Here is a 19,126-nt window from a genome sequence, read left to right as displayed (position 1 = left end):
CGGCAACATGCTTTGCATCTGGTTTGTTTCCTTTGGTACATCCAGGGGGGATGAAGCTGGTTTGGAGTAGAGATTTGAGTCCTTTAATACTTGAAGGCACCAGGTCCCAACTGAATGTTAGCAGGGCTTTACCTTCCTAATTAGAGCCCTAAACCAGGGCTCTACTTTGCTCCTGGGAACCACTTCGATGGGACCGGGAATCCCTGCTGCAAAAACGGAACAGGGCACATACGCCTGTGCTAGATGCTCGGGGTTTCGCTCTGCCCTCGGGCGCTCTCCGCACGGGATGCGACACCGGAAGTGCAGCGCAGGTAGCACTGTGCCAAAGAGGCATTTGAAACTCGGCACTTGGCCGTTCTAACCTCCCAAGTTCCTTACGGCCCCACGCCCTGTGCTTTAGGGATTCCTGCCGGTTCCTTGACTCCGGTTCCTCCGGTTCCAACCCCGGGATGGCGCTGGGCTAAGCCGCGAGCGAGACCACGGGCGCCGGCCGGAAGCGCCTTGGCGCGTGTGACTCCGGCCCCGCCCCGCCCGCGGCTTGGCTTCCGGGGGCGCGGGGCGTGACGTCACTACCGAGCGCCGGGCCGACGGCGGGCGGGAGGCGGCGCCATGCTGAGCCGGCTTCAGGAGCTGCGCAAGGAGGAGGAGACGCTGCTGCGGCTGAAGGCGGCCCTGCACGACCAGCTGAACCGGCTCAAGGTGACCGCCCCGCGAGCCGTAGGCGTCGGTGGTGGAGACGTCCCTAGGGAGCGCGGTGGAGCCCGCGGGGCTGGGCTGAGGCCCCGCGATCCGCGTGGCACCCCGACAGCCGCACCTGCGGGTGGCCCGCGCGACCTCCGTCGGCCGGCCTGGGCCGCCCCGCCCCCGGGCGCCGCCCCGAGCTCCGGCAGCGCGTGCTAGCCGCCGTCTCCTCGCTTGCCGGCGCTCGCAGGTCCGTGCGAAGGACGCCGGCGAGCCCCGGAGCGGGGGCGGTCGCCGAGTTCCCGGTGGCTTTCCTTCGGGGGCAGCTGTCAGACTCCACGGCCTGGACGAGCGTGGGTGCCCCAGCGCGGCGGTGCCCATAAGGGCTGCTCAGACCCCGGTCATTGAAGTCCAAACGAGATGCAGGTTATGAAGGCGTCTTGTAAGCCGAGAGCCTTGTATAGCTGTGACCTCTCAAAGTGTCCTTTAATGGCCTGCACGTCCGTTCCTCTGTTGGTGGTACCTGTTCAGGTGCCGAGTGGCTGTGCACCGTATGTGATGAGGAGGGCAGCCTCTAAAGCCCAGGAGCCTTTATGCTCCAGGAAACACTTGCCCTGCCCATTCTTCCCGCCCTCACCTTCTCATTACCGGCTACAAATCTGCAGTCTAAGGAGTTCGCCTTCTGTGGAATCAGAAGACACTTGGCTTCTTTAAGGTCACACTTGGCTTTGCTACCCAGATCTGCTGTATCCAAGGGAATGAAAGTCTTGGCTCAGCTGAAACACCTGTACATCCAGGGGAAAGGGGCTGGAGGTGTTCTTGGGCTCCTTTCCTTAAAATGTGGGGAAAGGTCAGGGGCCCCACCCTTCCCTCTTAGAGCTGCACAGAGGTTACACTGGTTTTACTTGTCGTCGTGCCAGCCTTTGACAGCATGTTCAGCAGATTTTACCCATGTCAGTAGCCCAGTGAAATAGTAAGCAAATTGGGACACCTGGGTGGGTCAGGCTGTGGTCCCGGAGACCCAGAATCAAATCCCACCTCGGGCTCCCTGCATGGAGCCTGCTTCTCCCTCTGCCTGTGTGTGTCTCTGCCTCTCTGTCTCTCATGAATAAATAAAATCTTAAAAAAAAAAAAGAAAGAAAGAAAGAAAGAAAGAAAACAAATAGTAAGTATTCTCAATTCTTGTTTTCTAGGTTGAAGAACTAGCCCTCCAGTCAATGATTAGTTCAAGGAGAGGAGATGAGACGCTGTCTTCTCAACCTGCACCTGAACAGTCACATGATGTAAGTTTAATCAAGTGTGGGGCCAGGGAGAGAATGTAAAGTGCATTCTGCTCTCATGCTGCTTGGAGGCCAAAAACATTTTGTCAATTACATTATTGAGCCCAAAGGAGTCAGAGAATTGCTAGAATGTTCTAAATAAACTGGCTATTACATATTGCTGTTCTAGACTGGGAACAACCCATCCTTCTACCAGCTGGTCACATTTTGATTTATTAGTCCGGTACTGCTGAGATGCCTAGTCCTCTGATCTCTAGTTAATCCAGTGAACCCAGGGAGAGTTGGAGAGTTTTGCAAGTATCTGTCAAAATTTCCACTGCTTCATGAATAAGTAAGCCTGGGATTTGAGAACAGTGTAGCTTCAACTACAAAGCATAGTGCTAAACAGTGAGTTCCAGTCCTCAACATCTCCTCCTCTTACCAAGCCCTCAAGTAAAATAGTACAATACTCTAAATCTACCGTATTTGAGCATTTTTTTTCTCAAATGTGTTTAAGAAACCATTTGAAAGCATATCTAGACTAGCATAATTCTTATGCATGAACCGTGTTTATAGATGAGGTAGCAGTCTATCAAATCTAGGGCATTCACTCTCCTCCCATTTTGGCAATGAGATGGGTAGGAGGGTCAGGTTAGAAATTGGAGAAATAGGAAGTGGCCTTAGCCCCTGGTGATAAATATTGGGGATGAATATGCAATTGAGATTTGATTTCAAGACATATTTAAGAATTTGCTGGTTTGATGCCAATGTCTTTACTCCTAATGGATAATGTCTTTGCCAAAAGCAGATGCTGGTGCATGTAGACAATGAAGCATCAATCAACCAAACTGCACTGGAGTTGAGCACAAGGAGCCATGTGCTCGAAGAGGAGGAGGAGGAGGAAGAGGAAGAAGAATCAGATTCCTGAAGCAGGGTAGGGTTTCTACAACTCAGGAACTTTGTCTCCAAAACTTTCTTTCCGCAGGCCCTCTGGCCTGTTTTAAAAGAAAGCAAGAATTTTAGGATGTGTAGCTATGAAAATGGTTCCATCGAGAACTTAAGTTGCAGAACACTTTAATAACAACCAGTGACTTATGGAAAAGCAAAGACACAGTGTCTTAGCATTGAGCAATATGGATGGTGCGGTGACTATTCTGGTCAGATTCAGTAATTGTGCTCAAAACCGAAAACTTCCTCTAAAATGCTATTGAGAAAGTCTGGCATTTGCACAAAGGGCAGAGTTTAAATACAAGCAGCCTTTCCTAGTCAACAATGCCTCTTTTAAGAAAACTAATTAAAGGCCGTCTGCATGCTGTTGAACCACTATGAGCAGAGCAAGGCCACAGAGAGAATGATGACAAGCAAGGAGCAGAGAGGGCCACTTGAGAACACAAGCTGCTGCCCCCTCTCAGTGCAGCCGATAGGAATACCATACTAGAGACGGCTCTGCGTGGCTGCCATCACACGGAGGTTGAGACATCGCTGTGGTAAATCACAGATAAAGAGCCGTGGTGCAGCTTCCCAGTTTCCAGATAGTAACAGGAAAGGATTAGTTCCTTCTCTGGGGCAAAAAATACATCAGGATGGCTTAAAACTCATTTCTGGCCTTAGAGAAGAAATGTGCCATTAAATCACTATGCTTAGGAGATTGGGGTTTTGTAATGACAAATGAAGTTGTTAAAACTTGTTTTTTTTTTTTTTTTAATTTTTTTTTTAATTTATTTATGATAGTTACAGAGAGAGAGAGAGGGAGGCAGAGACACAGGCAGAGGGAGAAGCAGGCTCCATGCACCGGGAGCCCGGAGAAGCAGGCTCCATGCACCGGGAGCCTGATGTGGGATTCGATCCCGGGTCTCCGGGATCACGCCCTGGGCCAAAGGCAGGCGCCAAACCGCTGCGCCACCCAGGGATCCCTAAAACTTGGTATTTAGAGTTGAGATTCACTTCTGCATACTGTCCCTTTTCGAGTGAATATACACTTAAGTTATTGCTTAATTTTATGAAAGTAATTTGCCCTGCCCAAGCAACGGAAGAGTCAAAAAAAAAAAAAAAAAAAAAAAAACACAAAGAACCTACTCAAGAACTACTTCTGTAGCTATTCCAGGAAAGAACATAAGTATATTAACATTTCATTAAAGTTATTTTACAGGAAGTAGCCAGAAGTTTAAATGAGTGTGTTTCTTGAAAAAGTGAAAAAAATTGTTTTGCCACGAAAAGCACTCAGGCTTGTATACTTGGGGGTTTTATTTAAAATAGGAGCATGGGTTTTTGAGAGCTAGAAAGGTTGGCTCTGAATTCTAGTTCTACCACTAACTGGTCACTTGCCCCCTTAACTCTTTGCAGCTCTGGTTGCCTGTGTGTAAAACGACAGTATTCCTCCCTTTGCCAGCACTTTCACAGGTGGCTGTGGGGCGCTGACAAGGCATCATTTAAAAATCCAGCTATTGTTGGTGTCTCAGCAAGAGGAAGTCTAAGGAAGGGATTTTGACAAAGGGAACTCAAAACTGCAAGGCTGAGGCAGGGAACGTCATTCTTGAAAACAAGATCGATCTACACCAGTAGTAGGAAGAAACCTTTTTGACTCTGGAAATGTAACACTTCTTGATGTAAATAGAGAATTTAAAACACCCGTCAAAAGACACTGAACATGAAAGCCTTCAGATCCAGGTATTAGACCCCAGGTTACGCCTTCCCAGGATACAGTTTGCACATTTTCATGAGACATTCTCTGTTTGTATCTTCTCCGTTAGCAAAAGACACAGGGTGTGAGGCTTAAACCTTGGTCTGAATGGCTGTGGAAACACATAAGACTGTTAGAACAGATGTTGGCCTCACAGCAAGAAAAAATGGACTGGCTGAGGCAACGATACATGGACACTAAGCTGTATTTAAAACCCTGGCTGTGCTCCAAGCTCTGGTAGACCCAGAGTGGAGCTACCTACTCAGGAGAGCTACCCAAGTTCTGTTTTTAGTTGAGAACAAAATAGGCCTTTTGGTTTTTAAAGAGGTGTTTATTTTGGTTTTCTACAGCCTGCGCTGTCCAAGTAAAATGTGGGAAGAGGTGCTGACCACACGGCATCTCAGGGACCTCGAGTTCCAAAAGTGACTTGGTCACAGGAAAAGCATCAGTGGACATCTGGGATATGGCTTTGTTTTCTGTGACTTCACTGCTACCTCAGAGGCAGGAGCAGGCCAGTGCCAGGTCTCTTCCTCTCCGGGGAAGCAGAATGAAGTCACTGGTGAAAGCGGGAAATCATTGTTCAGGGGAGCAAAGCAACACGGGACTGGGCATCCCGAGCGGAGGCTCCCGCACCAGCCAGGCATGGCTGGCCAAGAGCATTGTGCTCCGTGCTCCTGGGAGCACACCAGTGATGCCCCAGCCCCCCTTGCCTCCTACGTTTACCCGTGTAGAAATGGCAGGAAGACATGGATCTATTCAGGGTCCACAGGAAAGGTGGCTGGAAGATTCACACACAAGTGGTGAGAATAGTTGGACAAAGTCCCAGACTTGGAATCAGGAGAAGATTTGTTAGTCCAGAGCACCGAGTTTGTCCTCAGTGTGGCCTTCCAGCCTCCTTCCGGTCTCTACCTTTGCCCTCACGATAAGGCTTGGCTAAATTATTTGATTTCTTGTGTGCCGGAGACACTGATGAAAATTCTATCATGAAAGTAGACATTTTTTCATCCTTTTAACTTGATAGTATATTTATTAGAATAAGAGATTAGATTTGTTAAAACATTTGGATTGAAATGGTTAAAAGGATTTTCATTACAATTTTTAGGCACTATACACACTTGTTTTACAATAGCATCAGTACTTGTTTCTGGGGAAAGATAAATCTCATACATTTTAATGCCTTGATCCATTTGTAACATTCAAAGTAACCACCATTTTAGAAACGCTAATTCAAACTTAAAGAGACATAAACCACTAAATATCCCACATAATATATTTAAAAATAAATATAGAAATAAAACCAGAAGTCTACAAATCATCACAGTAGACAGACTGGTAAAGCCCCAGCTATCATGGCAGTGAAGGGCTCTGGCTAGATTTTGATAGAAATTGCTTCACTCTACACCAAAAGCAAAAATATAAAATAACATGATATATACTTTCTGATGTTCTTTTTCATAGCAGCAAAGCATGCTTCACATGCACTGCCTGTGAAGGATCTTACAAGGCTCCTTCCTACTCAAACAGGAGGTATGCCTGGCAAGAATGCAGTACCACCAAGTGTCAAAGAATCCCACAAATACAGGCAGCTAGCCAGTCACGGTGAGGGAAGAGCAGTGCAATTTTGAGTAAGAATGACTACCCACGGTCACCAAAGTGTCACCAAAGTAATTCAACGTTGCGCGTGTTTGGATCGACATACACAAGAGTAGCCCCAAGCACAAAGCCAATCCACTTAGGGAGAGAACAGTAAGAATAAAGACGATATTAAAAATGACACAAATAGAATTTTGGCACATGCTGTGTTCTTCATCCTTTGTCATAGGTGAAATGCACGTCTGAACAGAGACAGGCATAGGAAGGAGGCCTGAAAGCAACATGGCACACCACTGGGCAGGGGACTCGCTCTTTGCTGCTTCCCAAATACTTAGACGCCAGCTGCGTGGGTCGGCGTGCTGGGCTGGTTAAGGCCAATGGTGGAGCAGAGCCAACCTGCAAAATCCACTTCTTCACCGTCAGATCTCTTGATGAAGGCATGAACCTGTGTGAGGGAAACAGTTAAGTGTCAAAAAACCAAAAGGAAAGTTCAAGAGTCCTGGGTCTAGAGCTTCGCTCAGGAGGAGCTCCTGGAGCCTGTCCTGGGGTAGCTGTAGGGGGCCATGAAAATGACCAGCTCCTGCCAAAAGAACGTACGCTCTTCCACTGTGACCTGCGGGTGGCAGCTCTACCCTCGGGGCCTCTGGGTGGCGGCTAGGAGAAACGAAGGAACAGATGGGCTTCCTTCCCTCAGCCTGTCCTTTACACTGAGGGGCGGAGGCTGATGTCTGGGATCCTGCAGCCCCAGGGTTGGTCAAGGTGGTGCAGGGAATGGGCACGGGAGTCCTGGGCAGATGACACAACAAAGTAATAAATGGGCCAAGTAAAAATGGGAAATAAGTGGACTTACCATGAGTTGCTTCAGATCTGCTCTCTCTGCTGGGTTTTTTATTAAGCTGAAAGAAAAAGATAATGTGAGAGACCTTACCTGGCACTGGTTCCAACTCCAATTGCTTAGGCTTTATGCTACCCTCCGCACACCCTGTAGGTTCTAAGGAGTGCCTGAGCCTTTGGCCTTCCTGTTCTAGCACAGTGGCATGCCGGCAGGTGAATAAGTGCTTGGTGAATTAAACTAAGCTCAAAAGGCAGTATGGCCAATCCCTACAGAGCAGGTGCCCAGAGCAGCAGCTTCTACTCCCTGGTGTAGTTAGACCAGTCCCCGAGGTCCTAGCACTCTGGAAGTGCAGGGAAAAGAGCAGAGCTCTGCTCCCCAGGCCTGGGTGGGGAGGCTGACAAAACCAGCATACTCTTCCAGAGAGCAAGGGGCAGACTTACCATTTATTCACAAAATCTTGAAATTCCAGACTGAATACTCCACTGGGCAGTTTTGGAGGGGGCTGCAAATATATACCAAGAAGTAAAGGCCTGGCGTCCCCCCTCAACCGTATTCCCCCCAGACCCCCCAGGCCCCTGGACACTGCTGCCCTTCTCCAGCCACAGGAAGGCAGCGGCTGACGGCCAGTGGCTGCCTGTGGGGTCAGCTCGGTGGAACCGCCCACCAGTGAGAACCAGGGCGGACTTCCTGTTCTACCACCCGCTTGTCTGGTGACTAAACAAGTCACTGTTTCTCTGTGAACCTTAGTTTATCCTATGAAACAAGAGCCTCCTGACCTCTGCGATGCCTGCCTGCTGACACTCCCAACTGTAAACCACGGAGTGTGGCACGGAAACACCCAGCAGTTAGAAGCAGCAGTGGTTGGAGGGGCTGTACGAGTGCCCAGGCATGGCCTAGGCTGGACAGCACCTGTGTACGGCCTAGAAGGCTGCCTAAATAGTAATAAGAGCTACATCCCTTTTCTGAGCCTCAAAGAGGTAGACAAAGGTTAATAAAACACTAGGCTGACAGAAGGCTGGGTCTAGAAGACTGTTCCCTGCACCCGCACCCTCCAAGGCATGTGGCTGTTGGCAGGTATTAGTGCAAGGACGCTGGCAACAGCTCTCGTCCCAGGATACACAGTGGAAGTTGTGCAGGTTACACAGGACGGGGCCCTGGATCACCTGGCTTCTGTGCTCCACCCTCTTGTGACCGACCGGTGCTGGGTCTCCGTGTAGCTTCCTAATGAGTGGACTCCCAGATGCTGCCTGGGGTGTCACTATTTAATGTGTCGCCCAGATCAACAGGTGGTCTGAGACTGAAAATCAGACCCTGACACTATAAAAAGCCCTGCCTTGGGCAGCCCAGGTGGCTCAGTGGTTTAGCGCCGCCTTCAGCCCAGGGCCTGATCCTGGAGACCCGGGATCAAGTCCCACGTCGGGCTCCCTGCATGGAGCCTGCTTCTCCCTCTGCCTGTGTCTCTGCCTCTCTCTTTCTCTCTCTGTCTCTCGTGAATAAATAAATAAAATCTTAAAAAAAAAAAAAAAAAAGCCCTGCCTTGCTCTCTTGCCCCAAGGCCTTACCAGAACAGCAGGTGAATGAACCTGATCGGAGGTCAGGGACTAAAACCTAGCTCTCAGGCCCTCCCCGCAGACCACTGCTGGTGCTGAGACGGATAAAGGGAATGCTCAAGGGAGAGACTGACAGCTTGGCTTCCAGAGGCCAGGCCAGTCTGAGTAGGACGGGAGCTGTTAGCACCCACACCGGCCGCCGTGCAGCCCAGCACCCAGGAGGTGTGGGTGGTAAAGAAGGATGAACACTGGGCAGGAAGAAGTGGAGCTACTCTTCATCTTGAGCCTGAGCATCCTCACCTGCATGAAAGGGTAATGAGGCCGGGGGGCGGAGTGGGTGCAAGAGGCAGTGGAGCACACTAGGAGCCTGGCTGCTGCTGCTTAATCAACCCTTAACCTGGTTCCCACCCGGCAGCGCCCCACTCAGGTCCCAGCAGTAGAGGGCGGCCTCCCTGACCCCTACAAGGGCAAGGCCCTCTGCCTGCCCGGAGTCCTTAAGCAGCCAAGGTCACATCCCAACTTGTTTCATGTCCCGTGGTGCTGAGCATAAAATGACAGGAAAGGTAAATTAGCTTCCATGGTTAGTGATTTACTAACTGCTGGAGTGAGGCAGGATTTTCCCCGTTGAGTTTATAAAGGATAAAACAAAGATCCCTCTGAGCCTTTTGCGGTCCGGTTTTAGCAGTAACAAAGTATAAAAAGTTACTCCACTAGTCTCTTGAAAAAGAACATAGGACCATGCCTTTTAGCATGTACTCAGCTGCCTCCCCAACCTCTGACAGCTGAATCCCTTCTCACCCGCTACCCCTGCTGCCCTGAGGCTGGGCGTGCTGGCCCCGCCACCTAAGATCCTGTCCAGCAACCTTGCTCCTCCTGCCCTGCACCACCCTCTGCACCACCGCTTCCCACCCCCTCTAACCGGGATTTCATGAATGCTGGTTGGTCTCTTCCTTCCTTGGTCCTCTTCATTTAAACATACCAGTATATGAGTTACATATAGAACAAATAATGTGTGTTCTCTGCATTAAAGTCAGCCAGCAGCAATAAGCCAAAAGACTCCCATCACCCAGAGAGAACCACCGTTTCATACTACTTTTTCTAGACTTTATATGACTAGACTAGACTTTTTATGCGTACACGGATTTTTTCCCATAGAGATTTTTTAAAGAATTGATCACAGCAGACGTACTACTTTGTAATGTTTTTCATACAATCTCTAGTGAATATTTTCCATACTATTTCTACACTGTCTTTTTTTTTTTTTTTTTTTTTTTTTTTACAACCACTGGTTTTTAATGGCACAAGAGAAAACCCTATCCTACAGGTAGGTATGTATTTTTGCCTTGCTTCCTGTGTGAATCTAATGATCTTCAAGACTAGAGACTTCTGTTTTTCCATCTGTGGACCCCCACCGCATCCCTGCCACCACCCCACAATGCACATGCAACCCATGTAAGTGCACAAGAAACGCCTGGTGAATGAAGCAGTAAGAATGTAATGGGCACGCTGGAGGCTCTGGGCTCTAAGAAAGCTAGAGAAAGAGCTACCCAAAGATGTTCCCTGCCAAAGGGACACCTGCAGCCTCTAAACCAGCCGCTCAGTTCCAAGAGCATGACACCCTATAAGAATCCACAGGAACCCAAGAAGCCCCACTGTGCAAACAACTCACAGATATTCCAGTCAAATTAACTGTTTCTCTTAATAGAAGCAAATACCACGGTCAAGGAAGCCATACGGTACTTACCTCGTTGACTATGTAATCCAACAGCTCAAAAATTGCCATGGGCGGTCGGCTGTCCATTCCATAAGCTGCAGATTTTATAGCAAGAAAAAAGAAAACACTTAGAAAAACAGGAAGTTGTCTGCCAACGTGAGACTAGGGACTGGACCATGGGTCCTCAGGACCAGAATAGGGTGGTGGATGATAAGCAGCGACACCAGAGCCACAGATAAGGCTGGCCACAGAAGGAACCAGCAAGGCCACAGAGCTGGCCAGCAGCCAGAGTCTGGGCCCTATTCCCTCCAAGGACGGCCACCTCAGGCAAATCCACAGACTTTGATAAAGTGGACACGGATAATCATCATGTCTGCCCTTCTTCCCAAGGAGTAAATGAGGTAATAACCAAGAACTCAAGGACTGTCTTAATTCTCCCTGAACTTGGGTTTCTTCCTTCTGTCCTCCAGAGTCCGAGGTCAGCCTCGGGGGCCCAGCCGCAGCCCCCTCCAGTGACCCACCAGCACCAGCTCTCCTTGCCCCCCGTTTCTCCCTTCATATCGCCCTCCCGTGAGGGCCTTCCCGGGGCAGACGGCAGGTCCTCCTGGCCATACAGGAGCGTCCCAGCAGGAAGTACATCAGAAGACGGTGGCTGAGCCAGGACAGTCCCAGTACCAGGTCTATTCCCACTATGCGTGATCGGAGAGGCAGGTGGTGCTGCCCTGTGCTCAGGACCTAGAACTCAGACTTGGACACTTAGAGAATACAGTCCTGACAAGTCAGGCACCGCGTGCCTCAGTTTTCTCAAAAGTATCTAACATGGGGACTATAATACTACTCACACACAATCGCTATTAAAATTAGGTAATCCAAAAATAAATAAATAAATAAAAATAAAATAAAATTAGGTAATCCTCGGCAAGTCCACGGAGACAGGGAGGTTGGGGGGTCGCCAGGGGCTGGAGGTGCAGGGAGTTGGGAATGAGTGCTTATGGACGTGAGGTTTCTTTTAGGGTGATGAACACGTTCTGGAATTATAGTGGTGATGGCTACACAACATGGAAAAATATACTAAAAGCCACTGAAATGTACACTTTAAAATGTGCATTTTATGTTGTCTGAATTTTATCTCAAAAATATCTACCTAGGGATCCCTGGGTGGTTCAGCAGTTTAGCGCCTGCCTTTGGCCCAGGGTGTGATCCTAGAGCCCTGGGGTCGAGTCCCACATCCGGCTCCCTGCGGGAAGCCTGCTTCTCCCTCTGCCTGTGTCTCTGCCTCTCTCTGTCTCTGTGTCTCTCATGAATAAATAAAACCATTTAAAATATATATATATCTACCTAAAAAAAAAAAAAAAGTCATGGTTTTAAAAAATCCAAGAGTGCACAAAAGTCCTAAATGCCATGCCAGGAACATAGCAGGCACTCCGCAAAGGGTGAGAAGATGTTGGGAGTAACAGTCATTTAACACCCACCTGGAGCCCCCCACCCTGGCATCCGGAGACAGGCAATCCGTCTTGGGAGAATGTTCAGTCAGCCCTCAAGTAACCCACAGGGATAAGGGACCCTGCCCCCACCCTACCGCAGTCCAAGCTGGGGCCACACCAGGCCACTCACAGCTAAGGGGTCTTCCCGGGGTCCTTGGTCTGGGTGGGGTCTCAGCCACGTCTCCCTCCACTTGGCACCCAAACATCAGCTCCAGCTCCTTGGCATCCGGAGGAGGGATGGGATACCTCCCAACTGCCATCTCCACCAGAGAGAGCCCCATGCTCCAGATGTCCGACTGCACGGAGTAATGAGTCCCCTGGAGTCTTTCTGGCTGCAGGAAAGACACACAATTATGATCACTTGTGAGCTAACTCGGGCCCACTCAGGAGAGGGAGAGGCGAGTCCCCCAGAGGCTCCAAGGGAGGCCTCAGCACTCCCTGCCCCTTTGAGGCTTGTTCACACTGCAGGGAGTGGGCTGCCCTGTTCCGTCCGGACTCTGGCCCTGGATCTGCTGATGCAGTTTTCCTTCTTTAGGACCTCTACTAACTGCTTTAATTTGGTTTCTGACCTGCCCTCAACTACTGTGTTCACTGAATCCTAGAGCTGGCTCCCGTGGCTCTGACCCACGCCTCCTCACGGCCCTCCACTAACAGGCACAGGCCTGGTTGGCCCCTGGCCGCCGCTTCCCCTGTGGCTCCAGCTCTGCCCAGCCTCGTCACTGTCTTGCACGTGCAGGATAGCTGGTCTAAAGCCGGGCCTGTGAGGCTCATCTTGTCCCCTGGGTCTGCAACATGCGGCTTCTGGAATGTGAGTCATGAGTGAAATGTGCAGTGGGTAGAGCACTGGCCTTGAGTCGGGAAAGTTGAACTCTAAGACCAGCTCCGCCACGGACTCATTGACTGTCCTCAAACAACATGGAACAGTAGAAAAGGTATGGGATCTGGGGTCAGGAGACCTGAGTTCAAGTCCCAACTCTGTGACTTCTGTAAACTACATGACCCTGAGCCTGAGTCCCCTCCTCCATAAAGTGGAGCCGATAAAGATGGTGGGGACGACGATACAGACGTCACAAAATATCTGCTCTCCTTACGGGGGTTACTCAGAAGGTCAAAGCAAATGGAAATGTATGTTAGATGCTGCAAAACACTACACAAATACGGGTTGTTACTGTAGAAGAATCCAGGAAAAAAAGTATATAGTGCTATACAGCATTAATTGAAATAGCACATGTACTTTAAGAACTCTACCACAAAAAAAACCCCTCCTTATTCTGACCATTGTACTATTTTTAAGACATCATTAATATCTCCCATAGGATTTTTCACTAACTCAAACATCAGACTATTCTGGAACTGATCACATAACCACAAAACCCAAACCACTAACCCTGGATCAATAAGTCCCAGGGCCTGTTGATTGATTTTGAACTTTGCAGTTGGCAGGTGAGCAGCCCAGAGTGTGAGCTACTCAGTTCTTAGATACTCAGGGAAGAAGCTGAAGGGCCCACAGGTTTCATGTTTCTTATAGACCGTGTGTCACTGGAGTGGAGGGGGTGGAAGTGTGGGTAGGCACTGGGCGAGCCACGCTGACAGTGGCTGGAGTCAAGGTAGGGGCAAGGGGTGGGCAAGAAGGAATGAGGATGTGGGCATGAACTTCCACACACAGAGGCCGGAAGCAGCTGTCTCTGAGTGGGATCCAAGAGGCAAGTGAGGGTGTGCTGAGCAAAGGGGACGAATCGGCAAGAAGACCCGGCTTTCAATCCAGGCTCTGCATTTGGATTTCATCTCCAAAGTGGGAGCGATAATCTCTACTTCACAGGACAACCACATAGACCAGATGCGATCCCTCAAGGATGTGGAAGACAGCTCGGGAAACGCTCTCTGTGCAGGGATGCCCCAGCCTCTGGGCCTCCCCACCACCCCCGGGTTAATCCGTGCTGCAGTCCCTGCCATGGAGATCCCCACTCACCCTCGCGCCCCTCTACCCCAGCACTCACCCAGAGACATCTCCCCCTTCCCAAATCCTCTGGAGCACGCTAGCCATTTACTCACCCAGTCAGTCAACCAAACATTAGCCTACTCACCAAGCACTGCCTGGGCACCTATCACATGCCAGGCCCCAAGCCAGACCCTAGGGACCAGAGACGCCCATGGTCCTATCCCTGACCCCTGGGAGCTCATGGCATGGTGGGAAGAGGACATGCTGATGCTGCCGCCTCCTCAGGAAGGGACCATGATGCCTCCTCCCCCATTTCTTTTTCCCCAACCTCCATCACCCAGGACACGTTCTGGCCCCACAGGGGAAACCACCCACTTGGCTCCTATGCCTGACCAGGCAAGACGCCTGAGAAATGGAACTCGCTGCTCATACCGACATGTAGGACCTTGTGCCCACGAAGGAGTTGGCCATGGAGTCAATGAGCTGCCCGCTGACCCCAAAGTCACAGAGCTTGATCTCCCCACGGGAGTTCACGAGGATGTTGGAAGGCTTGACATCTGCAGGGGAGACAACACAGAAAAAGGAGGGAGTTGACACAAGTGGATTGGGGGCGAGAAGGGTCAGCACTCTCCAGACAGAACAGCCTTGACCACGAGTCCCAGGATGTAGTGCCATCCCACAGCCAGCTCTTGGCTTGCCAACACGGGACACCACAATCCCTTAGTCCGTCTTGTTCAGGGTTCAAGAAAAGACTGTGAGGAGAGGAAATGGCAACCTGTTATACAAGCAGGCCAGAAAGTCAGTGGATTTCCACTCTTTGAGAATCCAGACCTGAACACATGACCCACAGGAAGGAGTCAGTTATAAATAAGATTTCAGACTTGGTTGCTTCAGTCACCCTCACTGGCAAGACAGAACAGCTATGGTTGGATCATATGGCAGAAGAACAGCACAGACAGTAAGACTTGTATGCTAGCTGAGGCCACACACCAAAGGCTCAGGGGAGACCAGATAGGAATGCCTATTCTTGATCTTCACACCACGCACAGAGCATGGGGGTTTTACAAATATGCGTGGCAGAGGCTGGCAGCTGCCTTAGGACTGACGTCTCGGAGGTCATCTCCCAAACAGTCTCCACAGCCGCAGCAGCTATGAGCCCAGGGGAGCCCCCCGCTGCCCTACCAGGGTCAGTCAAGGCAGTGCTGCCAGAACCGGCCCCAAAGCCTTCCATGCACTCGGACCCTCCCCTCTTCCCACCTGGCTGCCCCATCACTACTAGCTCACCGGCCCTTCCCTTTGCAGAGGGAGGTGAACTTCCACCATCTCCCCTGATTCAAACTCTGCTCTGTAAAGTGGGCAGAGCAGGGTCAAGTGTTCTCATTTATAGGTGGGGAAACGAGGCTGGAACTTGGTAAAAGTCCCCAAGCCAGGGTTGTGTGGGCAGACCTCAGCAATGAGACCCCCCCAGTAAGCAGGCCATAGCCGAGGGCAAAGCATAAACTGGACAGGCAATCTTTGATAGAAGTAATAGGGATACTCTAGAGAATATCTGGAGAATTCGAGGGAAAAAACCAAATCCCCATAATCCAAAGCTATCTGAACCACTATTCCCATTTCATTATTTTTCTCTTCAGTACTCTCAGATGAATGCATTTACAGACACCCCTTGAAGGTCCAGACCACTGCATTATATAAAGTGAATATATATAAAGAGAGTAAAGAGAGTCAAGTGAGTTTTCTTGCGTTTCCTGGTGCATATAAAAGTTATGTTGGGGCACCTGGGCGGCTCACAGTAGATTAAACAGCCGACTTCCCCCCAGAAATCATGATCTCAGGGTCATGGGATTAAGTCCTAGGTCAGGCTCCCTGCTCAGTGGGGAATGTGCTTCTCCCTCTCCCTTTGCTTCCCCCACCTCGATCATGCTCACTCACTCTCTCAAGCAAATAAATAAATAAATCTTTTTTTTTTTAAGTTATGCTTAAACTAGACCATAGTCTATGAAGTATACAGCAGCATTATGTTTAAGAAAATGATGTACATACCTGAATTCAAAAATACTTTACTGCTAAAAACTGTTAACAATTACCTGAGTTTTGGCAAGTCATAACCACTGATCACAGATCACCATAACAAACATAATAATGAAAAGTTTGAAAAATTCAAGAATTAACAAAATGTGACCCAGAGACGTGAAGTGAGCAAAAACGCTGCTGGAAAAATGGTGTAGTGTAGACTCACTCGATGCAGGACTGACACAAACCATCAATCTCAAAAAAATGCAGTATCTGCAAAGCACAATAAAATGATATATGCCTGTATTTATCCTTGAACAGATTCTAACAAGTCTACAGAAGCATCTTTCCAAGGATAAAGTGAAAACAAAAAAACCCAGTCTCTTGTATCCCAATAAAGTCCTTCTCCTGCCCGTCCCTCCTCCGCCCCTCATTCCCAAGATGCGCGGCCAGCTCCAGCATCTCCGTCTCTGTGCCTCACGCGCTCCCAGAGACAGGCCTGGAACTCGCTCACAGCAGGGGCTCCTAAGCCCTCCTGAAAGGAAGGCTCTGAACTCACGGTGTGCATACACAAGCACTCAGAGCCACTGGTGCAGTCTTCCCAAGACCCAGCCCTCATCATGTCACAGGACATGAGACCTTTCCAAAGGCCCTGTCACCCTCCCTGTGTCTGCTCCATAAAGTCTTCCAGAATGCAGGCATCAGAAGTAACCTTAGCAGGAATCTGGTTCCCTCCCACCCTGCGGCCACATGACCCACCTCTGCTCCCCTCATCCACTTCCTGTTCATGGAGCACCTGGATGCGTCAGGGCCCGTGCAGATACCAAGAAGACAAGGGCAAGCAAACCGATGGGAGTGCCTACTGTCAGGGAGCTTACATTTTAGCGTGCGTACAGACAAAAACCAACAAACAAATGGGCAGCGTCAGGTGGTCTCAAGGGCCATGAAAACCAGGTAAGACCACACACCATGAGGGGGAGGGTGCCTCTGAGCAGGGAGGAGGACCCTTAGCAACGACCTAGATAGAGTCATGCAGCCTCCCGCAGAATCCCTTCGGGATGTCAGGGACTGAACCTGTCTTCTGTTTCTTCTCCACACCTAGAATGAGGGCAGGCCCCAACACACACTTCCAGCCGAGGAGCCACGGTCTTCACCCGCACAGTACCGTGGCGCTTCTCCAACGGAGGACACACGCCTCACCCCAGAGGAGAGTGTCCAGTGTGTGGCAGGTGACGCCAAGTGGCAGGGAGATGGTGCTCACAGGAGGCGCCGCAGGGAGAGCACACAGGAGGCACTCCAACCTGGACGGCCCTTCACCCCTGTGCCTCCTCACCTCCCAAAGGAGCCCAAGGCAGGTTAGGCTCTGTTTTCAAGCAAAAGAACAGCCCTGGCTAAAGACACCTGTATTCAAATCCCGCCCTGCCATCTGCTCCACCGGCAGCCTTGAGCCAGGCCCTCTGCTTCTCCAGCACCAGCCTGCCTGCGGGTGAGGCGATGGTAACAATCACAGCTCCTGTGACCTTACCCGATGGTGACCAAGACCAACCTAATGCGGGGTCGGCATTTACATGGCACACAATGTTACAGAGACAAAAGGATTCTTTCACAGGCCACCCTCCATGAGGAGCAGTTCACACACCAGACACCTGCTTCCTCCCTCCCCCCCCAGAGAGCCTCCCCCACCCTTCCACCCCCACCCCCACCCAGGTTTTCCTTCTTCTGCTGGTTCAGATGCTTCTCTCCAGGCTGCAGCTGCTGCTCAGGAGTGGCTACACGGCCTCTGTCACTGCGTGGATCTGATTTCTATTCACATGGCAAGCAAGCCTCCTTTTCTCCAAACTTATGTAACACCACTCTCCTCCATCGCTGACTGTCAGCTCCCGCTTCCCCCACTGCCAGGGAACAACACTGCCTGGGAGGCTGCAGAAACCATGGGGGATGGGGTCAGAGGAGCAGAGGGAAACCCTGAGATTTCCCTGCCTGGACCACACCCTGGGAGCCACTCCCACTGCACACACTCCCTCCTGGTGACCTGGATGCTCCCTCCTGGTGACCTGGAGGGCGGACAAGAGGCTGCCTGCAGACCTGGGCCTCCAAAGCCCTCAACTACAGAGCATGTGGCTGAGCCACGAGGCTGGGACACGCTTCCTTCTGGCAGCCCCAGCCAAATCAGGCTCTTCTCTGGGGGCATAAAAGGTCCATGTCCTACAAGTCCAGAGAGACTGCTTCCTCCAACTGGCAGCGTCCCACCTTTGCTCTCCACCATCACTGCCCTTGTTCCTCCATCCTGTCCCCACATCCTCCTCCTCACTCAGTCCTGCACAGAAATCGGTGCTCCTGCAGTGGGAAAGTCCCCACCTCTCGGCCTGCCTTTCCACATTAGCCACAGAGCCCAAAGCCCTCCCTCCCTCTCCAGCTTCCTGCTGTGTGGGGCCCCAGCTCAGGCCTGCCCCTCTAACCATGCCTCCCCTCTCCCCCACATGTGAAACACGCACCCTTCCAGCCCACCCTCACCTCCAGGTCCAAGTCCAAGTATTCAAGGGTCCCCTTCCTCATTTGGGAGCCTGCCCTGTTCCTGGAGCCCTCCAAGGTTTCATCGGGCTTCCTCCCACAATGTCCTAGCAGCAACCCAAACCACTGTTCACATCACAGGCCCAGGCCCCCTCTACTTCCCAAAGCCTTCCCCAGGTCGTGGGTTCCCTTTCTCACCCTCCAATATCAAGAGGTCGAGACTGAGAGGAGCCACAGGACCTGGCGGGCTGGGCTGCATTCTGAAGGGAGCGCCCAGAATCCATGAGGCCCCCAGGCTGACAAGCTTCCCCGGGAAACCTCTGAGGAGCCATGGTTTGTTGCCCCAATCCTGCTCAGGCCCTGCAACAATGAGGACGAGTAAGTCCTCCTTCCTCAGAAACAAACAAGGAGGTTTTATGAAAAAAGTGGACAAAGTATTTTCTTCTTTCCTATTTTCTGCCCCAGAAAAGAACCACTGTGCAAAGCCTTCTGATCCTTCCCCCAAGAGCACGTAATTTTTACTTAATTTCTGAGCATTTTCTACCCCTGTAAAACAAAGGGTTTGGATTAAATAATTCAGTGGGTCATGTGCTTATTTTATAAACACAACTGAGCTATGAATAAAAGGACACGGTTCTTCAAGGCCATCCACAAGGAGAGACGGGACACGAAAAGTAACAAGAACGTCGTACACATGTGTACGATGGTGAGGGCGAAGGGAGAGGGCCTGAGGGCACTGTGGACTGATACTCTGAATTCTTCCACCCGGCCAGGCTCAACGCCAGCCTGACTAGTGGGCAGCTCCCATCAGGCAGATGCAGCGAGTGTCAGCCCCCCAAAGGGTATGATCGAGTAACCTCGTTTCAT

At 50.7% G+C, this 19,126-nt stretch overlaps 2 protein-coding genes across 6 annotated transcripts in view; one reads left to right on the top strand and one right to left on the bottom strand.

Moving 5' to 3' along the window:
- The first annotated feature begins 545 nt into the window (after positions 1-545).
- SNAPC5 (small nuclear RNA activating complex polypeptide 5) lies at positions 546-7,053 on the top strand. 4 transcript variants are annotated; one of them, XM_077881569.1, is made up of 4 exons: positions 546-699; positions 1,875-1,964; positions 2,749-2,874; positions 6,443-7,053. In XM_077881569.1, exons 1-3 carry the CDS (start codon positions 610-612, stop codon positions 2,866-2,868), a joined length of 300 nt encoding a protein of 99 aa, XP_077737695.1. In that variant the 5' UTR covers positions 546-609; the 3' UTR covers positions 2,869-2,874; positions 6,443-7,053. The 4 variants fall into 4 exon arrangements, with proteins under 4 accessions (XP_077737695.1, XP_077737696.1, XP_077737693.1 ...); XM_077881570.1 differs by having other exon boundaries at positions 4,284-7,053; XM_077881567.1 differs by having other exon boundaries at positions 2,746-2,874.
- The window catches only part of MAP2K1 (mitogen-activated protein kinase kinase 1), a 76,918-nt gene continuing 63,408 nt past the window's right edge, over positions 5,617-19,126 (bottom strand). For both annotated transcript variants that reach the window (XM_077881565.1, XM_077881566.1), the window contains exons 6-11: positions 14,168-14,292; positions 11,927-12,128; positions 10,343-10,407; positions 7,489-7,550; positions 7,064-7,109; positions 5,617-6,658 (exon numbers count right to left, since the gene is read on the bottom strand). In XM_077881565.1, the coding sequence (XP_077737691.1) occupies positions 6,545-6,658; positions 7,064-7,109; positions 7,489-7,550; positions 10,343-10,407; positions 11,927-12,128; positions 14,168-14,292 (614 nt within the window). In that variant the 3' untranslated portion in view covers positions 5,617-6,544. The remainder of the gene's footprint in view (positions 6,659-7,063; positions 7,110-7,488; positions 7,551-10,342; positions 10,408-11,926; positions 12,129-14,167; positions 14,293-19,126) is intronic.

This window comes from Canis aureus, chromosome 32 (assembly GCF_053574225.1).
Source record: "Canis aureus isolate CA01 chromosome 32, VMU_Caureus_v.1.0, whole genome shotgun sequence".
Taxonomy (NCBI): Eukaryota; Metazoa; Chordata; class Mammalia; order Carnivora; family Canidae; genus Canis; species Canis aureus.
This window is presented reverse-complemented; position numbering and strand designations above follow the sequence as displayed.